This window comes from Esox lucius, chromosome 9 (assembly GCF_011004845.1).
Source record: "Esox lucius isolate fEsoLuc1 chromosome 9, fEsoLuc1.pri, whole genome shotgun sequence".
In the NCBI taxonomy this organism is placed as follows: Eukaryota; Metazoa; Chordata; class Actinopteri; order Esociformes; family Esocidae; genus Esox; species Esox lucius.
This window is the reverse complement of record NC_047577.1, coordinates 21765633-21792472: the sequence shown is the minus strand read 5'-3', so window position 1 is coordinate 21792472 and position 26840 is coordinate 21765633. Positions and strand designations below refer to the sequence as shown.

At 39.6% G+C, this 26840-nt stretch overlaps 1 protein-coding gene across 6 annotated transcripts in view; it reads right to left on the bottom strand.

Moving 5' to 3' along the window:
- The window catches only part of si:dkey-238i5.2, a 33840-nt gene extending 7306 nt beyond the window's left edge, over positions 1-26534 (bottom strand). For 4 of the 6 annotated variants that reach the window (XM_020049948.2, XM_020049949.2, XM_010873063.3 and 1 more), the window contains exons 1-14: positions 25755-26534; positions 16283-16447; positions 15836-15951; positions 14379-14487; positions 10710-10787; positions 9852-9967; positions 4867-5032; positions 4294-4433; positions 4087-4180; positions 3273-3425; positions 2937-3086; positions 2163-2312; positions 1688-1840; positions 594-811 (exon numbers count right to left, since the gene is read on the bottom strand). In XM_020049948.2, coding sequence (XP_019905507.2) covers positions 594-811; positions 1688-1840; positions 2163-2312; positions 2937-3086; positions 3273-3425; positions 4087-4180; positions 4294-4433; positions 4867-5032; positions 9852-9967; positions 10710-10787; positions 14379-14487; positions 15836-15951; positions 16283-16447; positions 25755-26246 — 2300 coding nt within the window. In that variant the 5' untranslated portion in view covers positions 26247-26534. The remainder of the gene's footprint in view (positions 1-593; positions 812-1687; positions 1841-2162; positions 2313-2936; positions 3087-3272; positions 3426-4086; positions 4181-4293; positions 4434-4866; positions 5033-9851; positions 9968-10709; positions 10788-14378; positions 14488-15835; positions 15952-16282; positions 16448-25754) is intronic. The other 2 variants (XM_020049951.2, XM_020049952.2) reach the window with 2 other exon arrangements.
- Positions 26535-26840: the final 306 nt, after the last annotated feature.

Genomic DNA, 26840 nt, shown 5'->3' with positions numbered 1-26840 from the left:
TTTAGATGGCATAATGATTATCTGCACTATTCAGTGCTTGTTTACTCATTTTAATATAATTTGTGTGTAGACTTTTATCAACCTGGAAATGACAGAGGAATTTTGCTTGCCCCTGTCTGCTATTACTCATTTGAGGAGAGAAGATTGTGTCTCTTAGTGCAAGAGAAATGGGTGATGCTATTCTATTTGAAAACAGTCGGGTGTGTTCTGTTGACCAATAAACAATCTGCATTTTAGGGTGTGCTTATGTATGCACCTAGAAAGCAAGCAAGTTTATTTATATAGCAAAATGCATACATAGAAGCAATGCAATGTGCTTTACAATGAAAATAAAAATATATAAATGCAAACCTAAAATGATTCTGACAAGAAAATCTTGTGAAACTTTGTTATTCCACCAGTACCTCAGCTATAATATGGTCATTTCCTCATATTACTTTGTAAAGATTTGACATAATGCCCTTTTAAAATTATTGGAAGTTTGAAAGCATTGTCAGCTATGTAAACATTCATAACATTTTAGCTTTACAAAACTCTAAATTATACTAAGAACTAGCTGTACCAAGAAATGTTTTGACATTTTATTTCCTCACATCATGGCCAGGTAATCCATAAGAAAGTCTTGAAGTTGACGGAATTGTTGGAGGTGGCATCGATTCTCTGCCATGCTACAGCCCAACTCCTCCCAAGCTTGCTGTGTTGTCTGGATATCTTCTTCTAAAGCGCTTGCCTTGTCAGGAAGGAGGAGCTGTAGGCGTGATGCTAGTCTCTCCATCTCCTCCACTTCCTCGCTGATGAACCTATAGTCTATCTAAAAAAAAGATGTATGTAGGTTTTATACATAGAAAATTACACTTTTGCAGGAGGTAGCTTAAAGTTTGTAAGCAACACTTTTGAAGGTGGTCATTTTGTGGCGTGTAGTAGTATGCATTTGAGTACCAATCCTAGTTAGTGTGGCATTTCCAGGCCTGCTTTATCACTATCTTGCACCTGCCAAGTGACATCGTGAAAGCTCTGGCAGATGCCTGAACATTCTCAAGGCAGCCAGTAGGGCAACAGCTCCACACCAACACACCTGCCTCCCATTAGGAGCAATCCGAACAGCTATAACAAGAGGGACAGGAGCTCCCGGAGGGTAAGCTCAGTTATGAACAGACTAACGTGTTGTGTGGTCCCCTTACAAACTGAGATGAAGACAAAAGCCTTGGTGCTAAAGCTGACTGACGAGCCTGAGAGGAACAGGAGAGATTTCCAAGTCTGTGTTCCGCTCATGATGGTTTTGTTCATTTTTCGTCTGTTATGTGTGAGTAAATAGTTCTCAGGCCTCACACACACATCATCTATCTCTGTGTTCTTGCTCTTTCTTTTCGCTACAGTAGATTTTGGATGACATATGTAAACCTTTTTTTCATTTTGGTCATTCATTTTACTGTTTTTTTTTGTACTCTACTGCTAGTAAAATCTGACTAATTTATCATGACTGGATAAGCAAAAACCTTTGACAGGTGCTGTATAGTTTTAGAGAACTATCACTTTTGTAATGCTTGTGAATCAGAGAAGATGTCAGATAATGATTTAAAGAAAATAATATAAAGGATTTAACACAATGCTGTAGAGATACAATGCATATTGTACCATATACAGTGCTTCTGAAGAAGGTAAAATGTAAAATAAATTAAATCTACACCTCAAGCTCATCTTGTTGCTCATGCAGTCCTTTGAGTCCAGAGATATCAGGTGCACATCTGACCGCCATGTCTGCCTCAGTGTGAAGAATGTCCATGCTGAGCTCTGCACACCTGGACAGGAGCTGGTTGATACGCAGTATCAGGGTCAAGTGCTAGTGGAAGAAGGCATCATATATTTGACAATAGGTAAATGAAGCGCTGCTTCTGATTGTAGAGTTTGACAAACGTTTCTGTTTTGTGTTTTGGAGAGTCACTTTCCCATTTTCATGTGTTGTCAACAGATTAGAAAAATAGGGAGATAATTGAAGGAAGACAATTTTCAAAGAGTGATATTTTATCAATTACATGATTACAACTCCGGGAAAAAGCTGGAGCTGTATACAAGTAGTTCCGGGTACACTCTTTTACCCATCCTAGGCTGGTGTTGTTCATTTATGGAGGCTTTTCATGTAGAGGCATTCAGACATCTCCTACCTGGGACATGAGGTTTCTGGTGTCCTGACTTTGGAAAAGGGAATGTCCACCTCCCTCCACTGCTTCACCCAGGTCATCCACGACCCCCAGTAACTCCCCCATAGGGTCATTCATGCACTTCTGGTGATCCGTTGCTCCGCAAAGTGACTGCTGTGATAATCAAATGACTTGTTTTGGTAGATTTTGGAGGCAATTTAACAGTTATTTCAGGAATGCAGCAAGGAGGTATTTTGTCTACTTCCCCAGTGTCAGTAGAACATTATAATTAAATAATTAAATGCATTATCTGATTCAGAAATGACAATGTATTTTACTTTGCCCGCAAGGCCAGGAAAGATTTATTGTTGAGGACTAATGATTTTTAGTAACAATGATATATTTCTTCGTAAAAATTAGGACTCACATTTCTTTTATGGAGTTTGAGTATCAAGAGTTGCAAGAAGGGCAAGATAAAAGCAGCACTGAAAAATCTTTAAGCTAAATGGACAAAGCTGAAATGATACCTGTTCTTCTCCTTCACAAAGATATCATGCTGTGATATCATGTTTGATATTTATAGCTACATAAATTGCCCTCTGGGGACCATATAGTGTCTTGGAGTACTAGTGTTGATCTAAGATCTATAATCTAGTTGCACCTGGCTGTATAGTCATACTCCTTCATGACCTAAAAGACATTGCTGACCTTACAGCAGCATACTTACTCTGAGATACTCTGGTAAATACACGCCTGGCATTGTGGCATCACCAGTAGAAATGTATTAGCAATCAATACCTCCAGGTTGCGAATCTCTGAGCTGTTTGCATCAGTCAATCTTCTTTGGTGTCTTCTCCTCAGAACTTCCCATAACGTCTCCACTTGGCCAAGGAGGTCCTCCATTACAACATCACATTGGTGCTGACCTTCAATCGACACTGGCATCTCCTGTCCAAAAGTATAGAGCATAGACGATTGTTATTGATCAAATGAATAGATGTCTTGAAGACTATTTGTGAATTGAAACATCCTAATAATGAAAAAGAAGTCCGAAACATTTTGCCTGAATGGATAGGGTTCAACGTATCGCATATTGGGTGGCCTAGGTATTGGGAAAAGAACAACCAGACTTACCCTCTCAAAAACGTCCAATCTGGTCCGGTTTGAGACGTCATTGTCTTCGTGCATGACAGCTGGCACCTTTGAAGCCACCACTGCAACCCCCAGACTGGCTGAGCGGTGGCATCGGTTTGTCATAGCAAGATTGTCTTTCAACCATGACAGAGTCTTTAACCAAAATTAAACAGGGAAGGAGGAATTGATGGCTGGTTAACCAGAGATACGTTAAGGAAGATTGAAACTCAGGAAATGTGTTATATCCTATTGGTTAAACATCCTGCAGGATGCCATTGGACCATATTGTGCATTATGGGTAATTGAGGGCACTCCGTTAAAGGAGAGAATAGGAGTCAATTGGGTGGTACTTAAAAAAAAACACATTTGCACTAAGGCAACAATAAGCACAACTTTTGAAATCAGAAGATCTGGGATTTCTGTCTCGACAATATAGAAGAAAAATTGCAGTTTCTCGACTCATCTCTGGGATCTCTGGGATCTGAGTGTCGACCTGAGGGATTCTGTAATGAGCTTATCAACCATTTGACACAGGATGACAATCTAAATTTGACTGACTGTTGAGGGGGTTATGCTTTCCTCCATTAATTGATCAGTGAAATTCATATATCATCCTTTCTAAAACATCTATGGGTTAACTCTGTTAGAAGAATTAAGGGCTCAATTTAATAAAATGTGTATGAAGGGAAACTACACAGGGTGCTATAAACAACATGTCAACACACCATGTTAATCTACTGGACACTGGCATTGGATATTTACACAGCAATACTGTAGTAACAGACCACAAGAAACACCAGAAATCAATCAGTACCTTATCAGCAGATGTGGTTGATTTCTGCAAATGACCACTGAGCTCTGATTGGCAGCCTTGAGAACAAGTGTTCAAATAGGTTGTCTGTTCCTTTCTGCAAAAAAAGAAAGTTAATGTTCTACTTGAAGGGTCACCAAACAGTTTAACTGTAGCTAGCTGGCTACTGTAGCCAACCTGAGCTGCCAAGAAGCTGAGGATAGTCTATACCTTTCTGTCGCCACACATCTTCTAGTCAAGTCATCCAGATTGCTGGTGTTGTTACAGGAGACTTGGGCATAACTTTTAGGGTGCTGTTTTTCAACTTGACTTACAGTCAGCTCCCTGGTGACCTGAACATCTTTCATGTTCTAAAAAAGGAAATGACACAAGTTATTAGCAAGTCATACAATTAGTGAAAATTATTATTTTCAGATCAATCAAGTACCACTTATTCTGTTAACTAATTATTTTCATACATTTTAATAGTTTTGGGATGACAGCGTAGCCTAGTGGTTTAGGGTTACGAGAAAAGCCTGCGGGTCAAATTCCCAAACCGGCAAGTTGAAAAATCTGTTATTCTGTCCTTGGGCAAGGCAGTTATTGTTGCCAAATTGCTGATAAATAAGAATGTTACACTCAAATAATAATACTTTTTTTCACAATAAGTAAATTATTACATAATTGTTGTAATTTCGGTGATCTGATTTCCTTATTTTGCAATTTAAGTGAACTATCCCCTAAAAATATCCAAATTAGAACAACAATAAAGATATTCTATTTTTGGAAAGTAGATCTGCTGACCTTGAACCCAGTCAGATGGTTTTGTTCCTCCTTGATGTCTTTTCCCATCATCACCTGGGCCTTATGTTCTGTAGTGCCCTGTGTATCTCTGGTTTGACTTACTGGTTTAGCTTTATCACAGGAGAAGTCTCTAGCAGGTGTGGTGGGCAGATCTGGCCAATTGCTTCTGCAGGGCAAAAAAGGGTCCCATATTACAACCCTAGGTCTTTTGAAAGTGAACCCACATCATCCAAAAGGCTTGTTGATGCTCAGTAATACCGATTCATTAAACAAGGATGATCTGGTGACCTCAAACAAAGAAAAGGCTCATGTTGATAATTCCTGAGCATGGTTACAAAAAAGATAAAATTATGTTTGTTGAAGATTGGTTTATTTTACTGGCATGTCTCCATGCGTCCACATCTGACAGTAGTGACGGGCATTTCGAATCTTTACTGTGAGCCAACATTTATGGCTCCATAAAAGAGATGGCTTATTTGGCACCCAAAAGGCTATTTGTTGAAGTGGCTGAAAAATCAAGTTACCTAGTCATCGAGGGTGATTGAGGGGATGGAAGAAAACACCAAGTAGCCTACTTTGTGTAGCCAAATATAGTCTTTTATAAAAGCTACCTATGAAACATCCAGATATTGGTCACCAACAAGGTGCTGCTGTAGCATGCAAATCTTTCAACTACAGCCCACAAAATGTTTTAAAAAGCAATTAAATAATCATTATATAGGAATTTGTGTTTTTCAGAAACATGTTTAAATTCTTTCCTATATGAAGAAGATTATTATGTTTTTGTAACATTGCAACAGGGAGGCAGGACAGGGAGAATGGATGTAACAAAACTGAAACTAACACACAAAAACAGAACAGAACAAAACTACAAACTGATGGAACCAAATAACGACCAACAAGATACAAGCAGGTAGAAGGAATTTAAATAGGGATAGCGATTAGGAGCACAGGTGAGGGCAATAACAACAAACAGATGTCTGTGCTCAAAATGAGGGAGAGAGCAAGCCTGACGTGCCAGGACGTGGCGGTAAATAATGTTATAAACTGTATTGCTTCGTACAAACCTGATTCCAAAAAAGTTGGGACACTGTACAATTGTGAATAAAAACAGAATGCAATGATGTGGAAGTTTCAAATTTCAATATTTTATTCAGAATACAACATAGATGACATATCAAATGTTTAAACTAAGAAAATGTATCACTTTAAGGGAAAAATAAGTTGATTTTTAATTTCATTGCATCAACACATCTCAAAAAAGTTGGGACAAGGCCATGTTTACCACTGTGTGGCATCCTCTCTTCTTTTTATAACAGACTGCAAACGTCTGGGGACTGCTCAAGTTTATGAATAGGAATGTTGTCCCATTCTTGTCTAATACAGGCTTCTAGTTGCTCAACTGTCTTAGGTCTTCTTTGTCGCACCTTCCTCTTTATGATGTGCCAAATGTTTTCAATGGGTGAAAGATCTGGACTGCAGGCTGGCCATTTCAGTACCCGGATCCTTCTTCTATGCAGCCATGACATTGTAATTGATGCAGTATGTGGTCTGGCATTGTCATATTGGAAAATGCAGGTCTTCCGTGAAAGAGACGATGTCTGGATGGGAGCATATGTTGTTCTAGAACTTCAATATAACTGTCAGCTTTGATGGTGCCTTTCCAGATGTGTAGGCTGCCCATGCCACATGCACTCATGCAACCCCATACCATCAGAGATGCAGGCTTCTGAACTGAGTCCGGATGACATGGCGTCCCAGTTTTCCAAAATGAACTTAAAATTTTGATTCGTCTGACCACAGAACACTTTTCCACTTTACCACAGTCCTTTTTAAATTATCCTTGGTCTAGAGAAAACACCTACGCTTCTGGATCCTGTTTAGATACGGCTTCTTTTTTGACCTATAGAGTTTTAGAAGGCAATGGCGAATGGCAAGGTGGATTGTGTTCACCGACAATGTTTTCTGGAAGTATTCCTGAGCCCATGTTGTGATTTCCATTACAGTATCATTCCTGTATGTGATGCAGTGCCATCTGAGAGCCCGAAGATCACAGGCATCCAGTATGGTTTTCCGGCCTTGACCCTTACGCACAGAGATTGTTCCAGATTCTCTGAATCTTTGGATGATATTATGCACTGTGGATGATGATAACTTCAAACTCTTTGCAATTTTTCTCTGAGAAACTCGTTTCTGATATTGCTCCACTATTTTTCACCGCAGCATTGGGGGAATTGGTGATCCTCTGCCCATCTTGACTTCTGAGAGACACTGCCACTCTGAGAGGCTCTTTTTATACCCAATTATGTTGCCAATTGACATAATAAGTTGCATATTGGTCCTCCAGCTTTTCCTTGTCTGTACATTTAACTTTTCTGGCCTCTTATTGCTACCTGTCCCAACTTTTTTGGAATGTATAGCTCTCATGAAATCCAAAATGTGCCAATATTTGGCATGATATTACAAAATGTCTCACTTTCAACATTCAATATGTTATCTATATTCTATTGTGAATAAAATATAAGTTTATGAGATTTGTAAATTATTCCATTCCTTTTTTACTCACAAATTGTATAGTGTCCCAACTTTTTTGGAATCGGGTTTGTATAATATATTGCATTTGAACGTGTTTTGAAACAATGAGTGCTGCTATTTTGACAAGGTCTCTGTTGGGAAAGAGAGAGATGTTTGGGAGAGACTGAATGTGAAGATTAAACTAAGGTGTCCATGTTTTTAATACATCCTCCAGCTACCCGAATGTCCATTCAACTATGGTTTAGCACCTATTGTCAAGATTGGATACAGTAAACATTTAGCAGATGCTTTTGTTCAGGGCAACTTACAGTATTGAGTGCATATCTTTTTTTACTTTTTTTTTTACTTGTCCCTCATGGGAATTGAATCCATAAGCTTTCCTTGCCCCATGTTCTACCAACTGAGATACATGGGAATTGAATCCATAAGCTTTCCATGCCGCATGCCCTACCAACTGAGCTACATGGGAATTGAACCCATAAACTTTCCATGCCCCATGTTCTACCAACTGAGCTACATGGGAATTGAACCCATAAACTTTCCATGCCCCATGCCCTACCAACTGAGCTACATGGGAATTGAATCCATAAGCTTTCCATGCCCCATGTTCTACCAACTGAGATAAATGGGAATTGAATCCATAAGCTTTCCATGCCCCATGTTATTCCAACTGAGCTACATAGGACCCTGCAGGGATATCATCTATCCATAGTGGGTACTTTGTAGCAGCCTGGGGTCCCTCTTTAGTTTTCCAGTATATTCTTTAGAGTTTTTAGAGACACCAACACTGCAACATGTCCATAGAGCTTCTGCTTGGAGACACATGACTCACATATACCAGGAGGAAGAAAACTAACTGCATCCACCCGATACCCGAATTTGCTAATGCTATGTTGTGCAACCATGACAACCATGACAATCTGAACAGACAGAGAGATTTGTCTTTGGGTTGACTGAAAGGGGTTGGCAGGGGTACAAGTAATGATGTCATTCCCCTCTGAAGGGGTGAGGTCATAGTTTCAGGAAAAGGGCTTTTGTTTTCGAAAGGCATGATAAAAAAGGAGTGGACAGCTGGGTGGAGTTGGAAATCTGAGAATAAAAAGAAAACATTGTACATGTGGAGTCTTGGTAGTTGTCTTCAACCAGATGGTTTGTCATTTGCCAAATGCATTTTATTCAGGTTAAACAGGATACATTTTTTTTTAAATAGATTTGCGTTGGTGAAAACAGCCCATTGCAATACCTACAAAAACAATAAAATTAAGTACAAGTTTGTTTGGCCAACTACCAACATTTCTTTCTTTGTATTGATGTGTATAGGTTTTTGGCATTTACTTGTTGCTCTTAATTAGAATACTTTTATTGATTAAACTTGCAAAATCTGTTATGCTAAAAACTAGAACCTTGCATAATGCAGTGAGAATGTCATGAACAAATTCCCCCAAATGGATTTCATGGAGGTTTTTGAGACTGCATCTGTTCTAAGTGAACCTCAAGCTATTGCTTATTAGGGCAATAATAATTTTGATGTCAGCTTCAGTTGCCATTAAAAGGTTTGTTATTATGCCATAAAATCTTGTTAGAGAGTGTTACATTACAATACGACATCTTGTTCCCAGACAATGTTTTGCATTAAACAAGTCCTAATAATCAAATACTTTCATCTGGATTTCATTTTCCATGAGTTCATCCAGCTAGCTGACAAATCAATCTGAATTATTACTGCTTAAAAATCAATATATTTTTTATTGACATTCTGACTGACTACCACTAGCATAAGTCATCCTATAGAGGAAAAACTGTGTTTGTAATTGCCCTGGTTTTCACGTCTTGCATCCAGGAGAGACATGTATAGTCTTAAAATTAATTACATAGAAATTACTTTGGAGATACAGGACTTGGGTTGTCATTTATAATACAACCAGAACTCAATCAAATGGAAACCTCACCAATTCTTTTAAATCCCCTCTGAATTCCTAATTCTTTACTGCCAGTATCTTATAATATGTTTACAGAAAATATCCTTATAATGAATAGATTGTAGATAAATGCCATAGCCTTCAGGAATATATTATCAGGATGTTAAATCATAAGGGCATTAAAGGGCAGGAAGTACTGTAGGCCAGCATTGCCTAGGGTTAAGAACGTCATTTGTAGATTAATATTACACTGTGTTATATTACACTGTCTACGTTGATTCCATGGATCCCCTGGCCAGAATGTGATTAATCTGCTGTTGAAATAACAACACCTGGCAGCTGCTTTACCTCAGTACCTCCTCAGACCCACGTTTAAGAACCCTGCTAAAAGGTACACCACATCACAATATGACACCCTATTGTCCTCATGGTGCACTTATTTTGATCTAATCAAAAGTTGTGCTATATATAAAGAACAGGAAGCCATTAGAGGCGTGGACAAACAATAAGAGCTTTGGGATCCCTGTTTACCGTCTAGCCTCACGCAGAAGTCCCCAACTCTTCTGAACCTCAGCCTGCTTCCAGGTCACTCTGGCGGCCAGGATTGGGTGGAGGCCCGAAAGGCGTGAAACAGTCTGGTTCAGCATCTGGAGACAGCATGTGCCGGTGGGAAGGGGATGGAAGTCAGTGAAAGGAAATGACATAAGACATTTGGTGTTGATCTACACGGCTTGGAGGAAGACATACGCTCATCAAAAAGGAAGCCTGTTGTCAGACGTTACATGGAAACATAAAATCACGGAAGGCTTCTATTAAGGGTAAATGCTGAACCCCACGAACCCCACAAAAATGTATTTCTCCAGAGCAGGTGCAAGGAGTAGTCTAGGGTCTTCTTTAACATTTTTGCAACAGTTTCTATTAGAAACTCGCTTTGACCATTTTGTACAGTTCTAGAGCGATTCTTTAAGACCCATTGGAACGTGCAGATCCTCAACCCTTCCCCTTCTTCGGTTCTGCTTTGTCTCCCCCACGGTTTCAAGTCAGTCTAAAAAAAGTTCAAAAAAGCCTAAAATGCCCATAAAAAACATCCAATGAAACAATGCAATAAATAACTTGCAATAAATATCTTTGCTGGCAATATATTTAGTGGGTCCTTCATCCAACACTTTACATGAAATGGAATTAACCATAATTCTGATGTATAAATTATGCATCCCTTGAAAACAGATACAGTATATATCATTTTTGAAACCGGTAAAAGTGTAATAACTGCATAAAAAAATATATATGTAAACATATACCTGAAACATTTGTTTGTAAGTGATTACTGCATTTACAGATAAATAGGCTTTTACTTGAGCTTAAGTCTACCTTCCAGGCACCACTCACCATGATTTGGCTTGCAATATTGTTGATCTCCATCTGACTGTAGCTCCCCTGGTCATCTGATTTCGACTGGACACTTCTCTACCAAACAGACCATGTGACATATAATACATGGTTTGTTAATAACAACCACATGAAAAAAAATTATCAAAAAAATACATCTATAACCCGGAGATCATTGGGACCTCGACATACCACTTAAAAGTCAAACTGCAGGTTACCCCAGGAAACTGAAGTTTACATGCATAATCTTGATTTCAACCCACAAGGATAAAACAGCATATTTGATTTTACAATTTGAAATTATGATACCAGACAGCTGGCCTAGATTTTGTACTGCCTCCCTTAATTGAAAACCAAACTATCAGGAAACAGCTGCATGAACATAATAATAGGTTACTTATTCAAGTATTAGTGTATGATAACCCTGTTCCTGGAGTGCTGCAGAATATGTAAGATTAAGATTGAATAGCCTAGGAAGACCATACAGTGGGGAGAACAACTATTTGATACATTGCCGATTTTGCAGGTTTCCTACTTACAAAGCATGTAGAGGTCTGTAATTTATATCATAGTTACACTTCAACTGTGAGAGACGGAATCTAAAACAAAAATCCAGAAAATCACATTGTATGATTTTAAAATAATTAATTTGCATTTTTTTGCATGACATAAGTATTTGATCACCTACCAAACAGTAAGAATTCTGGCTCTCACAGACCTGTTAGTTTTACTTTAAGATGCCTTCCTGTTCTCCACTCATTACCTGTATTAACTGCACCTGCTTGAACTCGTTACCTGTATAAAAGACACCTGTCCACACAATCAATCAAACAGACTCCAACCTCTCCACAATGGCCAAGACCAGAGAGCTGTGTAAGGACATCAGGGATAAAATTGTAGAATCTGCAGACGGGCCTAAAGCTTAAAGCTTAAAGCCTAAAGCATGGTGAGAAGGCAACAACTGTTGGCGCAATTATTAGAAAATGGAAGAAGTTCAAGATGACGGTCAGTCTCCCTCGGTCTGGGGCTCCATGCAAGATATCACCTCGTGGGGCATCAATGATCATGAGGAATGTAAGGCATCAGCCCAGAACTACACGGCAGGACCTGGTCAATGACCTGAAGAGAGCTGGGACCACAATCAAAGAAAACCATTAGTAAAATCCTGCAGCGCACGCAAGGTCCCCCTGCTCAAGCCAGCGCATGTCTAGGCCCATTTGCAGTTTGCCAATGACCATCTGGATGATCCAGAGGAGGAATGGGAGAAGGTCATGTAGTCTGATGAGACAAAAATAGAGCTTTATGGTCTAAACTCCACTCGCCGTGTTTGGAGGAAGAAGAAGGATGAGTACAACCCCAAGAACACCATCCCAACCGTGAAGCATGGAGGTGGAAACATCATTCTTTGGGGATGCTTTTCTACACAGGGGACAGGACGACTGCACCGTATTGAGGAGAGGATGGATGGGGCCATGTATCGCGAGATCTTGACCAACAACCTCTTTTCCTCGGTAAGAGCATTAAAGATGGGTCGTGACTGGGTCTTCCAGCATGACATCCACCCGAAACACACAGCCAGGGCAACTAAGGAGTGGCTTCGTAATAAGCATCTCAAGGTCCTGGAGTGGCCTAGCCAGTCTCCAGACCTGAACCCAATAGAAACTCTTTGGAGGGAGCTGAAAGTCCGTATTGCCCAGCGACAGCCCTGAAACCTGAAGTATCTGGAGAAGGTCTGTATGGAGTGGGCCAACAACGTGTGTGCAAACATGGTCAAGAACTACAGGAAACGTATGATCTCTGTAATTGCAAACAAAGGTTTCTGTACCAAATATACAGTTCTGCTTTTCTGATGTACCACATGCTTACGTCATGCAATAAAATGTAAATTAATTACTTAAAAATTATACAATGTGATTTTCTGGATTTTTGTTTTAGATTCCGTCACTTACAGTTGAAGAGTACCTATGATAATAATTACAGACTCTTACATGCTTTGTAAATGGGAAAACCTGCAAAATCGGCAGTGTATCAAATACTTGTTCTCCCCACTGTACATACAGGCGTGTAAGAACATCAGGGCTGACGCGTTGTTCCACCAGCATGATGCGGAGGAGTGGTCAGTGGATGATGCCCCCATACTACCGGCCTCCTGCATCGTGGCGCTGGTGGTGACATCGCTTGTGCGGACAAGCCCTCTCTGCCCAACTGCCCTAAGGGTTGCATGTATGTGCCGGCTCATCTACTGGGCCCCCACATCTCCCTCCTCTGGTCATCCAGGTCTCAGGCTGATGGTGCTCGCCCTGACCGGTATGTACGGATGGCTCGCATTATCTAAGGACTTGAGGGTGTATGTCTCATCCTGTTTGGTGTGCGCTGAGAGCAAGGTACCTTGATACCTATCGATGTGTAGGTTACACCCCTTGCCCATTCCAGAACGACCATTGTCCCACCTCTCAAACAAATTTATTACTGACCTTCCCCCCTCCCAGGGCCATACCACAATCATGGTCATTGTGGACAAGTCCTGCCGCCTCTTGCCTCTGCCAAGTCTCCCTTCTGCCAAGTCTGATCGGGGCCCCCAGTTCACATCTAGGGTTTGGAAGGCGTTTATAGGACACCTGTGGGTCTCGTCAGGCTGACCTTGGGCTACCATCCCCAGTCCAACGAGCAGGTGGAGTAAGTTGACCAGGAAGTGGACAGGTTCCTTCAGTCGTATTGCCAGAACCGGCTGGGGGAGCGGTCAGAGCTCCTGCCTTGGGCTGAGTATGCTCAGAACTCCCAGTCCTCCACGGGGTTGTTGCTGTTTCAGTGCATCCTGGGTCACCTGCAGGCCCTGGCATCGAGCCAGTACATGAGTCCTGCGGTGAACAAGTGGTTCCGACGGGCGGTGGACACATGGGATGCTGCCCACATTCGTCTCCAACGCAGAGACGTTAGTCAGCAGAAGACCTATGCCGACTGTTGCCACAGTGAGGCCCCGGTTTACTGACCGGGGGACCGGGTCTGGCTCTCAACCTGGGACCTTCCTCTCTGACTGCCCTGCTGGAAGTCTTAAGGAGAGTGAATGAGGTAACATATAGGTTGCAATTGCCCCCCGTACTATATTATCCCCTCGTTTCATGTGTCTCTCATCAGGTGGCTCGTTATGCTGCCTGCAAAATCATCCAGCATGATGGGTTTGAAGGTGGGTCAGTGATGGTCTGGAAAGGCGTATCCTTAGAGAATCAACTCTAGTCTAAAGCTACAATTCGTAATTGAAACAACACTGAAATTGGCATCCTAAAGTGTGTTTTTGGTAAAATGCTTGTGAAATGAACCTAGAGAAACATAACTACTTTCAAATTCCTAGTAATAGTTATGGATGCAATAACTGACTATCCATGATATAAACATAATTTGAACAATGGTTTGAGGCTATACATTGTTATTTAAAATTGGTTATAAATGTTGGAATGTAACAAGCGTATACTGCTGGGGTACATCGATTGGACCAGGCTTATAAAGCATTTATTTTGCTTATAAAGCAAGTTATATTCTTTAAGAATTAGTGAGTATATACTGTATTAAAAATAAAAATTGCAGTCAAGCATTTCAGCTTCAACAGTCAATATTGTAGATTATACATTTAACTGGTGCAAAAAGGTATCCTATTCTGCCTTTTTACAGTACCTTCCTGTTGATTGTGCAAATGATGTTGTCAGCCTGTTGGTAGAAGGAAGAGACATCCAGAGCCAGCCTGAGGTCGTGCTGATAATTTTCCAACAGTGACTGGAAACAGCTATCAAAAAGATATAGTATATAGTTCATTGCTTTAGTAAGTGCCGCACACTAGGCTACATGTCTTTCAGGTCCCCTGATATTGTTTCAGAGATGGAAGAATAATTAAATCAAGTCAGACCAAATACCTTTAAAGAATACATATGAAGCTACACTTAAGTAATTACAACCCTGTTTCCGAAAAAGTTAGAATAAATGGAAATCAAAACAGAATGCAATGATGTGCAAATCATTTATCACTATACAGCTCTGGAATAAATGAAGAGACCACTGCACCTTTTTCTTTTCTTTCCAAACCAGTCGAAAAGGAAGGTTTAAGTGAGGAACAGAAGGGTTAAAATTAAGAGACCACTGCAAATTGAACGCTTCTGTTCCTCACCCAAAATGTTCCTTTCAACTGTTTTTATCACGGCCATCCTGTACTGGTTTTCGGCCTTGTCCATTGCATACATAAATTACTCCAGATTCTCTGAATCTTTTAATTATTTTGTGTACCTTAAATGATGAGATCCTCAAATTCTTAGCAATTTTACGTTGTGATACGTTATTCTTCTTGAATTCTTGACTTGAGGCACTATTTGCCGATGCAGTCTTTCACAGAGTGGTGAACCCCTCCCCATCCTCATTTCTGACAGGTCCATCCTCTCTGGAATGGTCTTTTAATACCTAATCATGTTACTGACCTGTTGCCAAGTGACCTAATAAGTTGTGTGATATTTCACCAGATTGAGTTTTTTAGCATTACACAATGTTTCCAGTCTTTTGGTGTCTCTGTTCCAGCTTTTTTGAAATGTGTTGCTGGCATCAAATTCAAAGTGAGCATGTATTTTCCAAGAACCAATGACATTTCTCAGTTTCAAAATGTTATGTTGTCTTGGTACTATTTTCTATTGAATATAGGGTTTAAATGATTTGCACAGCATTGCATTCTGTTTTCTTTACGTTTAACAAAGCATCCCAACTTTTTTGGAAATTCAGTTGTTGTTGTGAGGAAAACAACATGTTTTAATGGTAACCAAAACATACAGCTCCGGAAATGTCAAAGTGTAATTCATCAATTAAGCATGAGTGGCCACGATATATCAGAACTATACCAGAAGTAATGATTCCTGCCGTACTATTATTGGTGCCCAAACCTGTTCCTGGAGATCCTCTGTCCTGTAGGTTTTCTCTCCTACCCCATTTGTGACTATACAGATTTTCATCCAGCTAATTATTAGAATCAGGTGTGTTAAATTAGGGTTGCTGTGAAAACCAATCTACAGGAACATAGTTTTACAGCCCTGTAGTAAAGCAATATTTTGAAAATTGATTATTAAGGTATGATGTTGTCCAAAAAAAGGCCTTACGTTTGATTTGCACTCGCTCTAGAACCGACCGCGTTGCTTTCTGGTTGATGTAGTCTCTCTCTTTTCTCTTCCTTACTGTCAGGCTCAACTTCAAGTGTTTCATACTGATGTCCATCCTACAGAGTTCAACCAAGTATAATAAATGCATGTTCATGAAACTGGAGGATAAAAGTGAACGTTCTGTGAAAGTTCTGTTAGTTCTGTGTAAGTAATCAATTTGTAGCACATGAAACCTCACAACATGTTAGTTTTAGTCTAGGGTAATCATTTCCATTTAAGCCCAGCACTAACACACCTGATAAAACTAGTGAATGGTAACAATGTGTTGATTAGGTGTGTTAGTTCTGTGCAATTCTAAAAATGTTTGAGATTGAGAAACACTGATAACCTTTGTTCTATCCTTGGCTCTTGTGCACTACATTTTGATTTAATAACTGAAACACCAACTTGTTTTACAGACAGATCACTTGTCAACTGTATGAAGGAATATTCAGTGTCCTTGAGGTCTCGTTTTTCGGTCGGTGACATGACCTCTCGGTCCGGCAAAGGGCCACCCAGGTAACTACAGCCATGCTTCCAGTTTGGAAGTGTCCTTTCGTACCAAAAGTCCACCTGTAGAAAAACACAACTGAGTAAAAAGATGTCCTCACATCACATGCTTCAAATTGTAGGTTTAGAGAACATGTGCATGTCCAAAGAGACCGAAACACAATGTCTAAAGTAGAAAGAGAAAGATAGAGAAGGAGAGATAGAGAGTTGGAAAGAGGGAGAGGAGAGAGGTGGTATATCTGAGCACATGGACAGAAAACAGAGAACTCAAACAATGGCATTCATGTCATCTAGCCAGCGTGCGATCACTTGGCAATAAACTGGATGAACTTCAATTGCTACAGAAAAAACAGATTTATCCTTATCTTCCACCTTGTGTTTCATGGAAACTGTCTAAAATCTTGTCAAAAAATCGTCTTTCATAGCGTTTGTAAAATATCATACATTTGTCTGGCGTTCGTATTCTATTTTACGTTTTAATAGCGCTCGTAACATTTGATTAGTTGTAATAGCGTTCGTAAGATATGTTACGTTTGAATAATTTCGTAATGTATCATACGTTTTGGTGGCGCATTGTAATGTAACCTAACATAACGTCATATATCATACGAAATCGGGTGCCATGGATTTTCGTAAAATAGTCTACGTAGGTTCCTGAGACCAGGTTGTTTATCCTGGTCAGTGTTTACATTCCACTGCTAGCCAATGTGCACGAGACACAGCGGCAGCTACCTGAACAGATACTTGGGGCGGAGCGGGCATACCCGCAGTCCTTACTTCTTGATGACTTCAACAAAGGTAAGCCATGAACTCCCGAAATATAAACAGATTATTAAAATCTCAACCAGAGAGACCACGATCAATGCTACACTGCAATCAACAATGCCTATCAGTCAGTGCCCCGTGCTGCTCTGGGACTCTCAGACCACGTCATGGTCCATCTAATACCCACATACAGGCAAAACTAAAACTTTCTAAGCCTGTTATGCAAAGGTCAAAGATGCGGAGCAGTGAAGCAACAGAGGATCTGTGTGCGTGTCTGAAATGCACTGATTAGGACATTTTAGGTCTGCCACTAATAGTCTGGATGAGTACACTGATGATGTGACATCAAACATCAGCTTCTGTGAGGACAACTGTGTACCAACACGGACCAGGGTGAGTTTTAACAATGACCAACCATGGTTCACATCTAAACTCAGACGGCTGTGTTTGGAAAAGGAGGAGGTGTTCAGGAGACAGAACAGAGCAAAATTCAAAATATTTGTGTTTTTAATCAATTATATATATTTATTTTTTTAGGGCTCTAATGCATGATCGGAATGATAGATTAATAAATCAGGAGCAATTTTAGTATTTTGTTAAAAAAACTATATATAAATAATTTGGGTTTAGGGGATACTCATAAAAGATCCGGGGCAACAGTGAAACTTTCAACCCTGGAGGGGGGGCGTTAACAGTCTATTCAAGAGACAGAATCCCCGCAAAGTAGCAGGGCCTGACGGTGTCTCCCCATTCACCCTAAAGCACAGCAGATCAGCTTTCTGCTGTGTTTACTGACATCTTTAACACCTCACTGGAGACATGCTGCATCCTGGCCTGTTTCAAGTCCTCCATCATCATCCCAGGCCCCAAGAAGTCAAGGATCATAGGATTTATTGACTACAGACCCGTCGCCCTGACCTCTGTGGTTATGAAGTCATTTGAGCACCTTGTGCTGTCCCACCTCAAGACCATCAATGACCCACTACAAGATCCACTGCAGTTTGCCTACAGAGCCAACAGGTCTGTGAACGATATGGTCAGCAGGGCTCATCACTTCATCCTCCAGCATCTGGACTCCCCTGGAACCTACGCCAGAATCGTGTTTGCGGACTTCAGTTCTGCATTCAACACTATAATTCCTGTTTTTCTCCAAGACAAGCTCTCTCAACTGGGAATGCCCAAGTCCACATGTAGGTGGATCACAGCCTTCCTGTCCAACAGGAGGCAGCACATGAGGCTGGGGAAGCACCAGTCTGACCCCCTGACCATCAGCACCGGCTAACCTCAAGGCTGAGTCTCCACTCTGTCAAACTCCTGAGGTTTGTGGATGACACCACCCTCATCTGACTTATTTCGAATGGAGACGAGTCCACCTACAGGTGGGAGATTGACCATCTGGTGTCCTGGTGCAGTCAGAACAACTAGGAGCTTAATGCCCTAAAGACAATGGAGATGACAGTGGACTTCAGGAGAAGTGGAGGAGAGCAGCAATTATTGTGGCCAATCCCTCTCACCCTGGAAATTGACTATTCAGAGCTGTCCTCTGGGAGAAGGTTTATCATGACCAAAAGCTCTCGCCACAAGAGCAGTTTCTTTCCTACAGCAATAGGCCTCATGAACATGCCCCTGACTATAGCGCACTCCCCACATACACACACAACCCTCAAATGGACAAATCTATTACCCCTCCCCACAAACACTCACAATCCTCAACTGAACAGATCTTACTCCTTACATATTTTTGTAATTTTTCAATGCTCAGCTCATTGTTCTAATTCATTGTTATTTCCTTATTCCATTTGTATACATTTTTGCTCCTATGGGCCAGAACAAATTCCTTGTTTGTTGTGAAACTTAGTTGGCAGTAAACATCTTTCTGATTCAGATTCAATGATTTTGTATCTTGATAACAGTGACATAGGATCACATAATGTCTCCTATTTTGTTTGTAGGAATACTTTAATAAATTAGATTGAATTTCTTGTGATATGACAAATTTATGAAAAATTTACTTAAGCTATGGTGCTATCTAGAAACTTGCAAGCATCATGGCTGAAACAATACTCCATCACCATCTTTTTCTTTTTATAACCATAACCTTCCTGTCTGTCTCTGCTCTCTTAGCCATGCCGACACATTCTGTTCTGGTGACATCATGCAACTTTGACTGATGCATATTATCTTTCAGAGACCTCTTACATCATCGCACTGTGTAGCTGTGGAGCAGCTTTCTGCTGGTTCCCTACAGTCTTTACAATAATCTGACACGTGTTAGGTCTGCCTGGTTTTCATCATAAACAAATGTTTATAATCATAGAAAGTAATGTGCAGAATATTGTGCAGTTTACCTAATGATTAACTTATTTGAGCCTATAATGTTTTATAATGTTCATTGTAAGAATATAAAGATGCAAAACTCTTTGATTGCGCAATGAAATCATGAACAGCTGTGCACAACTGTTGAACTTGTTTTTGGAGGGTGTTTATGAATTTAAACAAAGTAATTGTTAGGAAGCACAGAAAGTGGTTTAAAAACAGAATAGAATGACTCTGAAACACCAATTTTTTTTTTCCAATCTGAATATTGTTATATTTGAGACTTTTGTGACAATACATTGTTTGGTGTGTGCAAAAGGCTGCATCACAACACACAAAAAAATTAAAATATATGTTTGTGAAATTTCAGGAAACAAGAAGGGAGTGCATTTTATTGGAATTGTCCTGATTCATTATATTTTATAGTTTTATAGTATTTTATAGTTTACAAAATCATAAAATTAGAACATCATCAAAAAGTTGATTTATTTCAGTAATTCCATTCAAAAAGTGAAACTTGTATAATGTATACATTAATTCCATACAGACTGGTATATTTCAAGTGTTTGAAATGAAAACCCCAAATTCAGTATCTCCGAAAATTTGAATATTACTTAAGACCAATACAAAAAAAATGATTTTTCTCGCCTGGGCTAAAGACAAAAAGGACTGGACTGCTGCTGAGTTATGTTATGAAAGTAATTGTTGCATTTCCTTTGGAAATCAAGGTCCCAGAGTCTGGAGGAAGAGAGGAGAGGCACAGAATCCACTTTGCTTGAAGTCCAGTGTAAAGTTTCCACAGTCAGTGATGGTTTGAGGTGCCATGTCATCTGCTGGTGTTGGTCCACTGTGTCCACTGTGAGGTCCAAGGTCAACGCAACCGTCTACCAGGAAGTTTTAGAGCACTTCATGCTTCCTGCTGCTGAACAACTTTACGGAGATGCAGATTTCATTTTCCAACAGGACTTGGCACCTGGACACAGTGCCAAAGCTACCAGTACCTGGTTTAAGGACCATGGTATCCCTGTTCTTAATTGGCCAGCAAACTCGCCTGATCTTAACTCTATAGAAAATCTATGGGGTATTGTGAAGAGGAAGATGCGATACACCAGACCCAACAATGCAGAAGAGCTGAAGGCCACTATCAGACCAACCTGGGCTCTCATAACACCTGAGCAGTGCCACAGACTGATCAACTCCATGCCATGCCACATTGCTGCAGTAATTCAGGCAAAAGGAGCCCCAACTAAGTATTGAGTGCTGTACATGCTCATACTTTTCATGTTCATACTTTTCAGTTGGCCAACATTTCTAAAAATCCTTTTTTTGTATTGGTCTTAAGTAATATTCACATTTTCTGAGATATTGAATTTGGGATTTTCATTAGTTGTCAGTTATAATCTTCACAATTAAAATAAATAAACATAATACATGAATATAATATACAAGTTTCACTTTTTGAATGGAATTACTGAAATAAATCAACTTTTTGATGATATTCTAATTTCATGACCTACACCTGTATAACGAAACAAAATGGAAGAAACTGGTCAAATCCAGGTGTGCATAGCTAGTAGAAGCATACACAAGAAGATTCAAAGGTGATTGTCACTAAAGCCGCTAATACAAAGCACTGAATAAAGGGTCTGTATATTCATGTACATGAAATATATGTTCAGCTTTAATTTTCAATACATAAAAAAAAATGCATGCATGTTTTCACTTTGTCATTATGGTGTATTCCATGCAGACTGATAGAAAACATATATAGTCAATTAGAAATTAAGTCTATAACAAAAAAATATTCAGAAAGTGTAGGGTTCTGAACACTTCCCGAAGGCACCGTATGTTAATAGTGAATTTAAATACTGTGCATATACTGCAAGCTTTCCTTGATTAATGTTTGTAGAGAAACATCTCTAGTCACCTTGCTTTAAAGTTGCTAAAGCATTTGGTCCCTCGTTCATTGAATTAAAGAATAATTTAGGAAAGACAAATGTATTTAGTTGCAAGGTTGCAATATTTTCATCAATGTTCACCAACCATCCACCAGGAGAGCTACTGTGTACTGTATTGAGCCACCTTGAACCTCCTCCAGCCACAATGTAGCCTAAAAATCGGCTACAAGACAATATATCAAGAGTAGAATTATTCACATTGCCTTTTAACCAAATCATGAAACTTGGAGTTATTTTTGAAGGTGAGGGGACCATTTTAAAGTTATGACTGTTTGGGAACTTGCTGGCTGGCAACCCCTGCCTGGCTGAAGAGTATGGGTAGAGAAAAATTAATTGCACCTCCTTCTGATTGCACTTTTGTCACTGCCCATAAAACTGTGAAGGCCGCTAGTTTTTGTTTGACTAAGATCTTTTTCATCTTGGGAGTGTTTATTTACAGCCATTAAGTCGAATTTGCTTGCTGTACATGTTACTGATTGTCATATAAAACGAAAGAGAAAAGAAACATCTTACTTGTTGTGAGACTTGTTTAATTTGCCCCGGGTCCTGCTTGTTTTTGGTTTGGTTGCTCCCACAATGTGCACAAAGCGTAACTCAAAAAGCCAAAAAAGAGGGTTGCATAATACAACCATTTGGATACAGTCTGAGGCCCTGCAGTCTGGAGTCAGTTAATTTCAAAAGAATGGGTATGAGCCACAAACTACGAGTGGCAACATGCTTATGCCCACTGCATTGGAAACCTATGAGCTTGTGTGCTAATTGTTTGTTGCTGTCTCAATATAAAGTCATGCCCCAAAGTTGGATTGGTTCTGTAGTGCATACTCTTTTCCCCCAAACACTTATTTTTTCTTCTCCTAGTAATAAATCGTAGACTCAAGTCCAGACTGCAAGCCTAGTGCATGGTTTGATTTGCTATGACAAATGTATCATGTTTGCGAACCAATGTCAGTCTTGTTATAGGAACTATTAACTGATTTATAATAATCATGAGAAACTGACATGGTGAAATGTATAGAACGTGCATACAAAGATGAGATAAAACAGGCTTTGTGTGACGCTGCCAGCCCACCTCCACTGGTCTGAGATGTGGAGAGCCAAAACCATGACCTCACCTCAAAGTAATTACTCCTCTTTTCTCTGTTCCAGTTCCTTTTCCTGTCTCCTTACAATTCTTTTTACAAGTTGCATACTCAGCAATGAAATATCGAACTAAGTGAATGTTGTCTCTGAAAACATCAAACATTTACTGTTTACTTAATGTTGGCTAGTATAAATTTTTTGGGGTGTATGTAACATGCACATCCATATGGCATGTTTTGGGTTGTCAACTGAAGTAAACTTTTAGGAAAATAGGTGTGGTATCATTATTTTATATTGTGGAATAAACAGACTGTTTAAAAGAGTTGAAAACTCTTCATGTGCTTCCCCGGGTCTTATGCCTGAAGCCTCGCCTGTAGTGCTTGAACTTAAACAGCAAGTCTTTGGTTAACAATGATTTGCTGTTAACAGCAGATCTTCCGGCAAAAACACTAAACAGACAAGGCCAATCAGCGTCAAGGAGGAAATAGGTCTGTAGCGTTAGCTGTGCACCTTGCTGAATCCTCACATCATTGTTTTACTCCTGTCTTTGAAGGGGAAAAAACATAAAACATTTGTTTAAGTTCTTGAATCGCTTGAAGTTATTGTTGGACTCTATGCATGCAACTGTCTTACTCAGGTAGAGCAGGATGGAGCTAGTGCAAGTGCAGCGTCATTTGGTTATATTGCACTCCCTCTGATTTGATAGAACTTTATGAAATAATTTTAAGTTTTAAATATAAAAGAATTTATGTCACAGTGAAAGAAAAGATTTGTCAAAGCGAAAATACAAAACTGGGGAACCCCAATCTATTGTGGCACATATCCTATACATTTTCTGTGATGAATGTCAATCGCTGGTTTTAAAGTTAACCTTTCCTAACATTCTTCCTGATGATTTGCTTCAAAAACACTGGTAGCTCACCATGCAATCACAGTGATCATAGTAGCTATGTATACTATCCAGAGTGGATATCAATGCCTTCAGTCCTCTCACTTCTGCTGCTTCAGCCTAACACTTTGGAGCTTTTGTAGTTTTAAAATAGCTCTCACCATTGACTTATATTGGGGCCCCTTAAATTCCAAAAAGCACTTGCAAAGAGTGAAAAAAGAACCCCTTTACCAGCTGTGAATCTGGAGAAACACTTAATCACAGGTACAACTTCAGTACAGCGTCATTATATCCAGCAACGTAATGTGCCTGATTGCTATTTTCTACATGCAACCCCTTCAATTATGGAACTTGCGAGTCATTTATTATGTGGAAATAACCAGTTCATCTGAAACGTGGTCATTTGCTTTTCTTAATGAAAGCCTGCTGATGATCTCATACCTCAAGTGTACAGCATGGATAATGCAACACTGAGGTAATAGTGTGTGTGCACATGTTTATGTGTGTCAGTATGTGTATATGTGTGTGTGTGTTTTATAGTAAAACAATGCACGTTATGTTTATGTCTTGTTGCTTTTGGTAACAACCTTGTGTTGCGCAGTGGAAGGCATCCAACGGAAAGATTCTGATGTTGTTACTGGGTTTAGTCTGTACCCACAAATTCTGTAATTGCTAGTATATGAAAAAAAGATTATATAATGAATGCATTATATATTTTGTAAAATGAGGGAAGAAAACCAAACATTACTAACACTGGGTTTTGTGGTTTTAATTCCCAAGACAACTGGAAAATTGATTTGCTTTCTGAAAGACTGATTAACATGGGTCCAATTTATTTATATGAACTGATTTGAAAGTAGTATAGTTATTGATGCTGGGTGATGTCCAATTAGTCCAGCACAGAAACATGTGTAGTTCAGTCTAATTGCAGCATGTCATACCAACATTTATTTTCGAGGGCATTGTTTTTACTCACTTCTTTACCTTGTTGCTGTGTATCAAAGTTGACGTATATGCCGTATAAATTAATAATGCTGTTGGAACATCAAATGTCTAAGCTGAAAATGTTAATTTCATAACAGTTAACGCACAGAGAATCACTGTTCTATTGCACATGCAAGTGTTTGCATGGACAGAATTGAAAAGATCAATCCGCAATGTAGGATGTTATGGATCTGCAGTAGCAAAGCACTTCATATTAAGTTTCACTAACCACTATGTAATTAACATTTTATGTTAAATGAAACTACATGTTAAAATGGTTGTTCAGTTATTACAACATTGGAACAAGGGATGTATTTACATATTTTATAGTAAATGTTTTTTTTTGTTATTATCTGGCTTATAGGGCATACTGAATAAGGTAATACATTGTAGTTACATATAATATGCTTGAATTACCAGGTACAAGTCTATTTAAATAATTACATCAAGATGGCTTCAACACTGTTGTTACAGTACGGGTAAATGTAGTCTGCAACAGCCATATTAAAAGTTAGTTACATGGTTTCGAACTGATAAATTGAAATCCTGGTTGCTGCTTACCAAGTGTGCTCAGGAATCTTGCAGAGGGTGGGGAAAATGTGCGCAACAGATACTGGGGTAGATAGATAAGATGTTGGACTCGTTGTGCTGCAGTGACTCCTTGTAGTGGGTTAGGCATCTGCAAGCTACAGTGGGGTAATGATGCTGCTAATAGTAAGTCTAACAATATTTTGGTAGGCTAGATGAAAATGTTTCCCAGAAACACTAATTAATTGTTACATGTTTACTAAAAGTAACCTACAACATGCCTACCTGTCAGAATGATATAATCACTATTTGCCTTAGTGGGAATTTGATTGTAATACATTTTAACTCTAGAAGATAGGCTCTTCAACATGTGGCTGGTACTACTTTAAATTATTGTTTTTCTACATTGATATGTCTGATTCTAACTAAAAATCACTACGAAATCCCTATGGATTCTGGATATTTTGGTTTGCTTACAACCAGCAGTTGTAGGTGGTAAGTTTCTACTAATGAAATGCAGAAATGCTGAAATTTGCTTAGCATGAGGAAATTCACCATTTTGATGGCACATGAAAACCATGTTAATGTAAATATATAGGTACATTTCCATTTAAACAATGCTGTGGACACATAATTGGAGTTTCTCTTCTGTTACAAAAGTGTGACTGAGAGTGAAAATAAATTATTTAAATATATATATAGAACTGTATATAAATGTATATAATTTTACAAAATTGATCATGTCACAATGTCTTAAGTAATCATCCACACTGAGCACTTTTTTGAACTGGTAGGCTGAAATTAGTACATCACTGCAAGGCAAAATAAAAAACCTGTAATCCAAGATTACCTTAGATTGAGAGTTGGACCTTTTCTCCAAATTCTCCTCTATCTTCATAGATAGAAGATTTGGGTGAACACAGTCAGTTTTTTGGTTTGTTTCCAACATAGATTTGACTGGGTTGGTCAGATCACACAGTGACACATTTTGGACCATCTCTGCATTTCGGCAAATAGCAATCTTCCTGATCGACCTGGAGGACGCTGTGGGGGACACTGAATTCCTGTCTTCCTCCACACTCTCATCCTGAATTCCCTCTTGAGTTGAAGCATCAACCCGGGGTGCCACTTGTCGAAATTCAGAGTTCCCAATGCCTGGCTGGGACTGGCTCCTGAAAAGAGACACTTGGTTGTGTACGTTGTTCTGTTGCTCCAACTTGTTTGGAGCAGCAGACCTGTGCAGATTGACATCCACAAACTCCTGAGATTTGGCTTCAGGGGGTACTGACAGCCTGGTCCCAATGGTGAAGGGTTGGATTTTCCTCACAACACCCTCAGACATGGTTCTTGATAAAACCAAAGTCTAGATTGGCATATTGTGAAGAATCATAAAGTCTTCTCAACTCATCTACTGCAATGTCCAGAATCAGAAGTTCAGAATGAGCAAAAATTAAATAAAAAAAAAGATCCCCAATGTCTGTTCCGAAGATGTCAGTTGAGCTACAGCGCCTGAATCATATCAAGAGAAACCAATGTGAGAAGCTTAGGATAGATGAGTTCCTCCACTGAGCAGCAACCAAGCAGATAAAGGGAGAAAGAACTGTGTGAAAAGGGAAAGTGTCTGGCTTACTGCCTGGTTGCTCTCAGAGAAGAAAAAAAGAGGAAGAGAATGCAGGGAAATAGAGGGGGGAGTTTCATTAAAGAAGGGTGAGGTCACCTTTTTCTGTCAAGGGCTGGGCAGAGTCACAGTGACTGACGGTTGTAAACTTCGGCTGTTAAAACTTCCTCCCCAAACAAAGAAGCTCCATGCCTAGATATGAGTAAGTAGGCATAGCAGAGGGGTAATAGCTCACACTATCTCTCTACTTCTTTTCTCGTCTGCACAGTCACAGCTGAACAATGAGGTAATGCTTTTAACAAGAACAACAAATATACA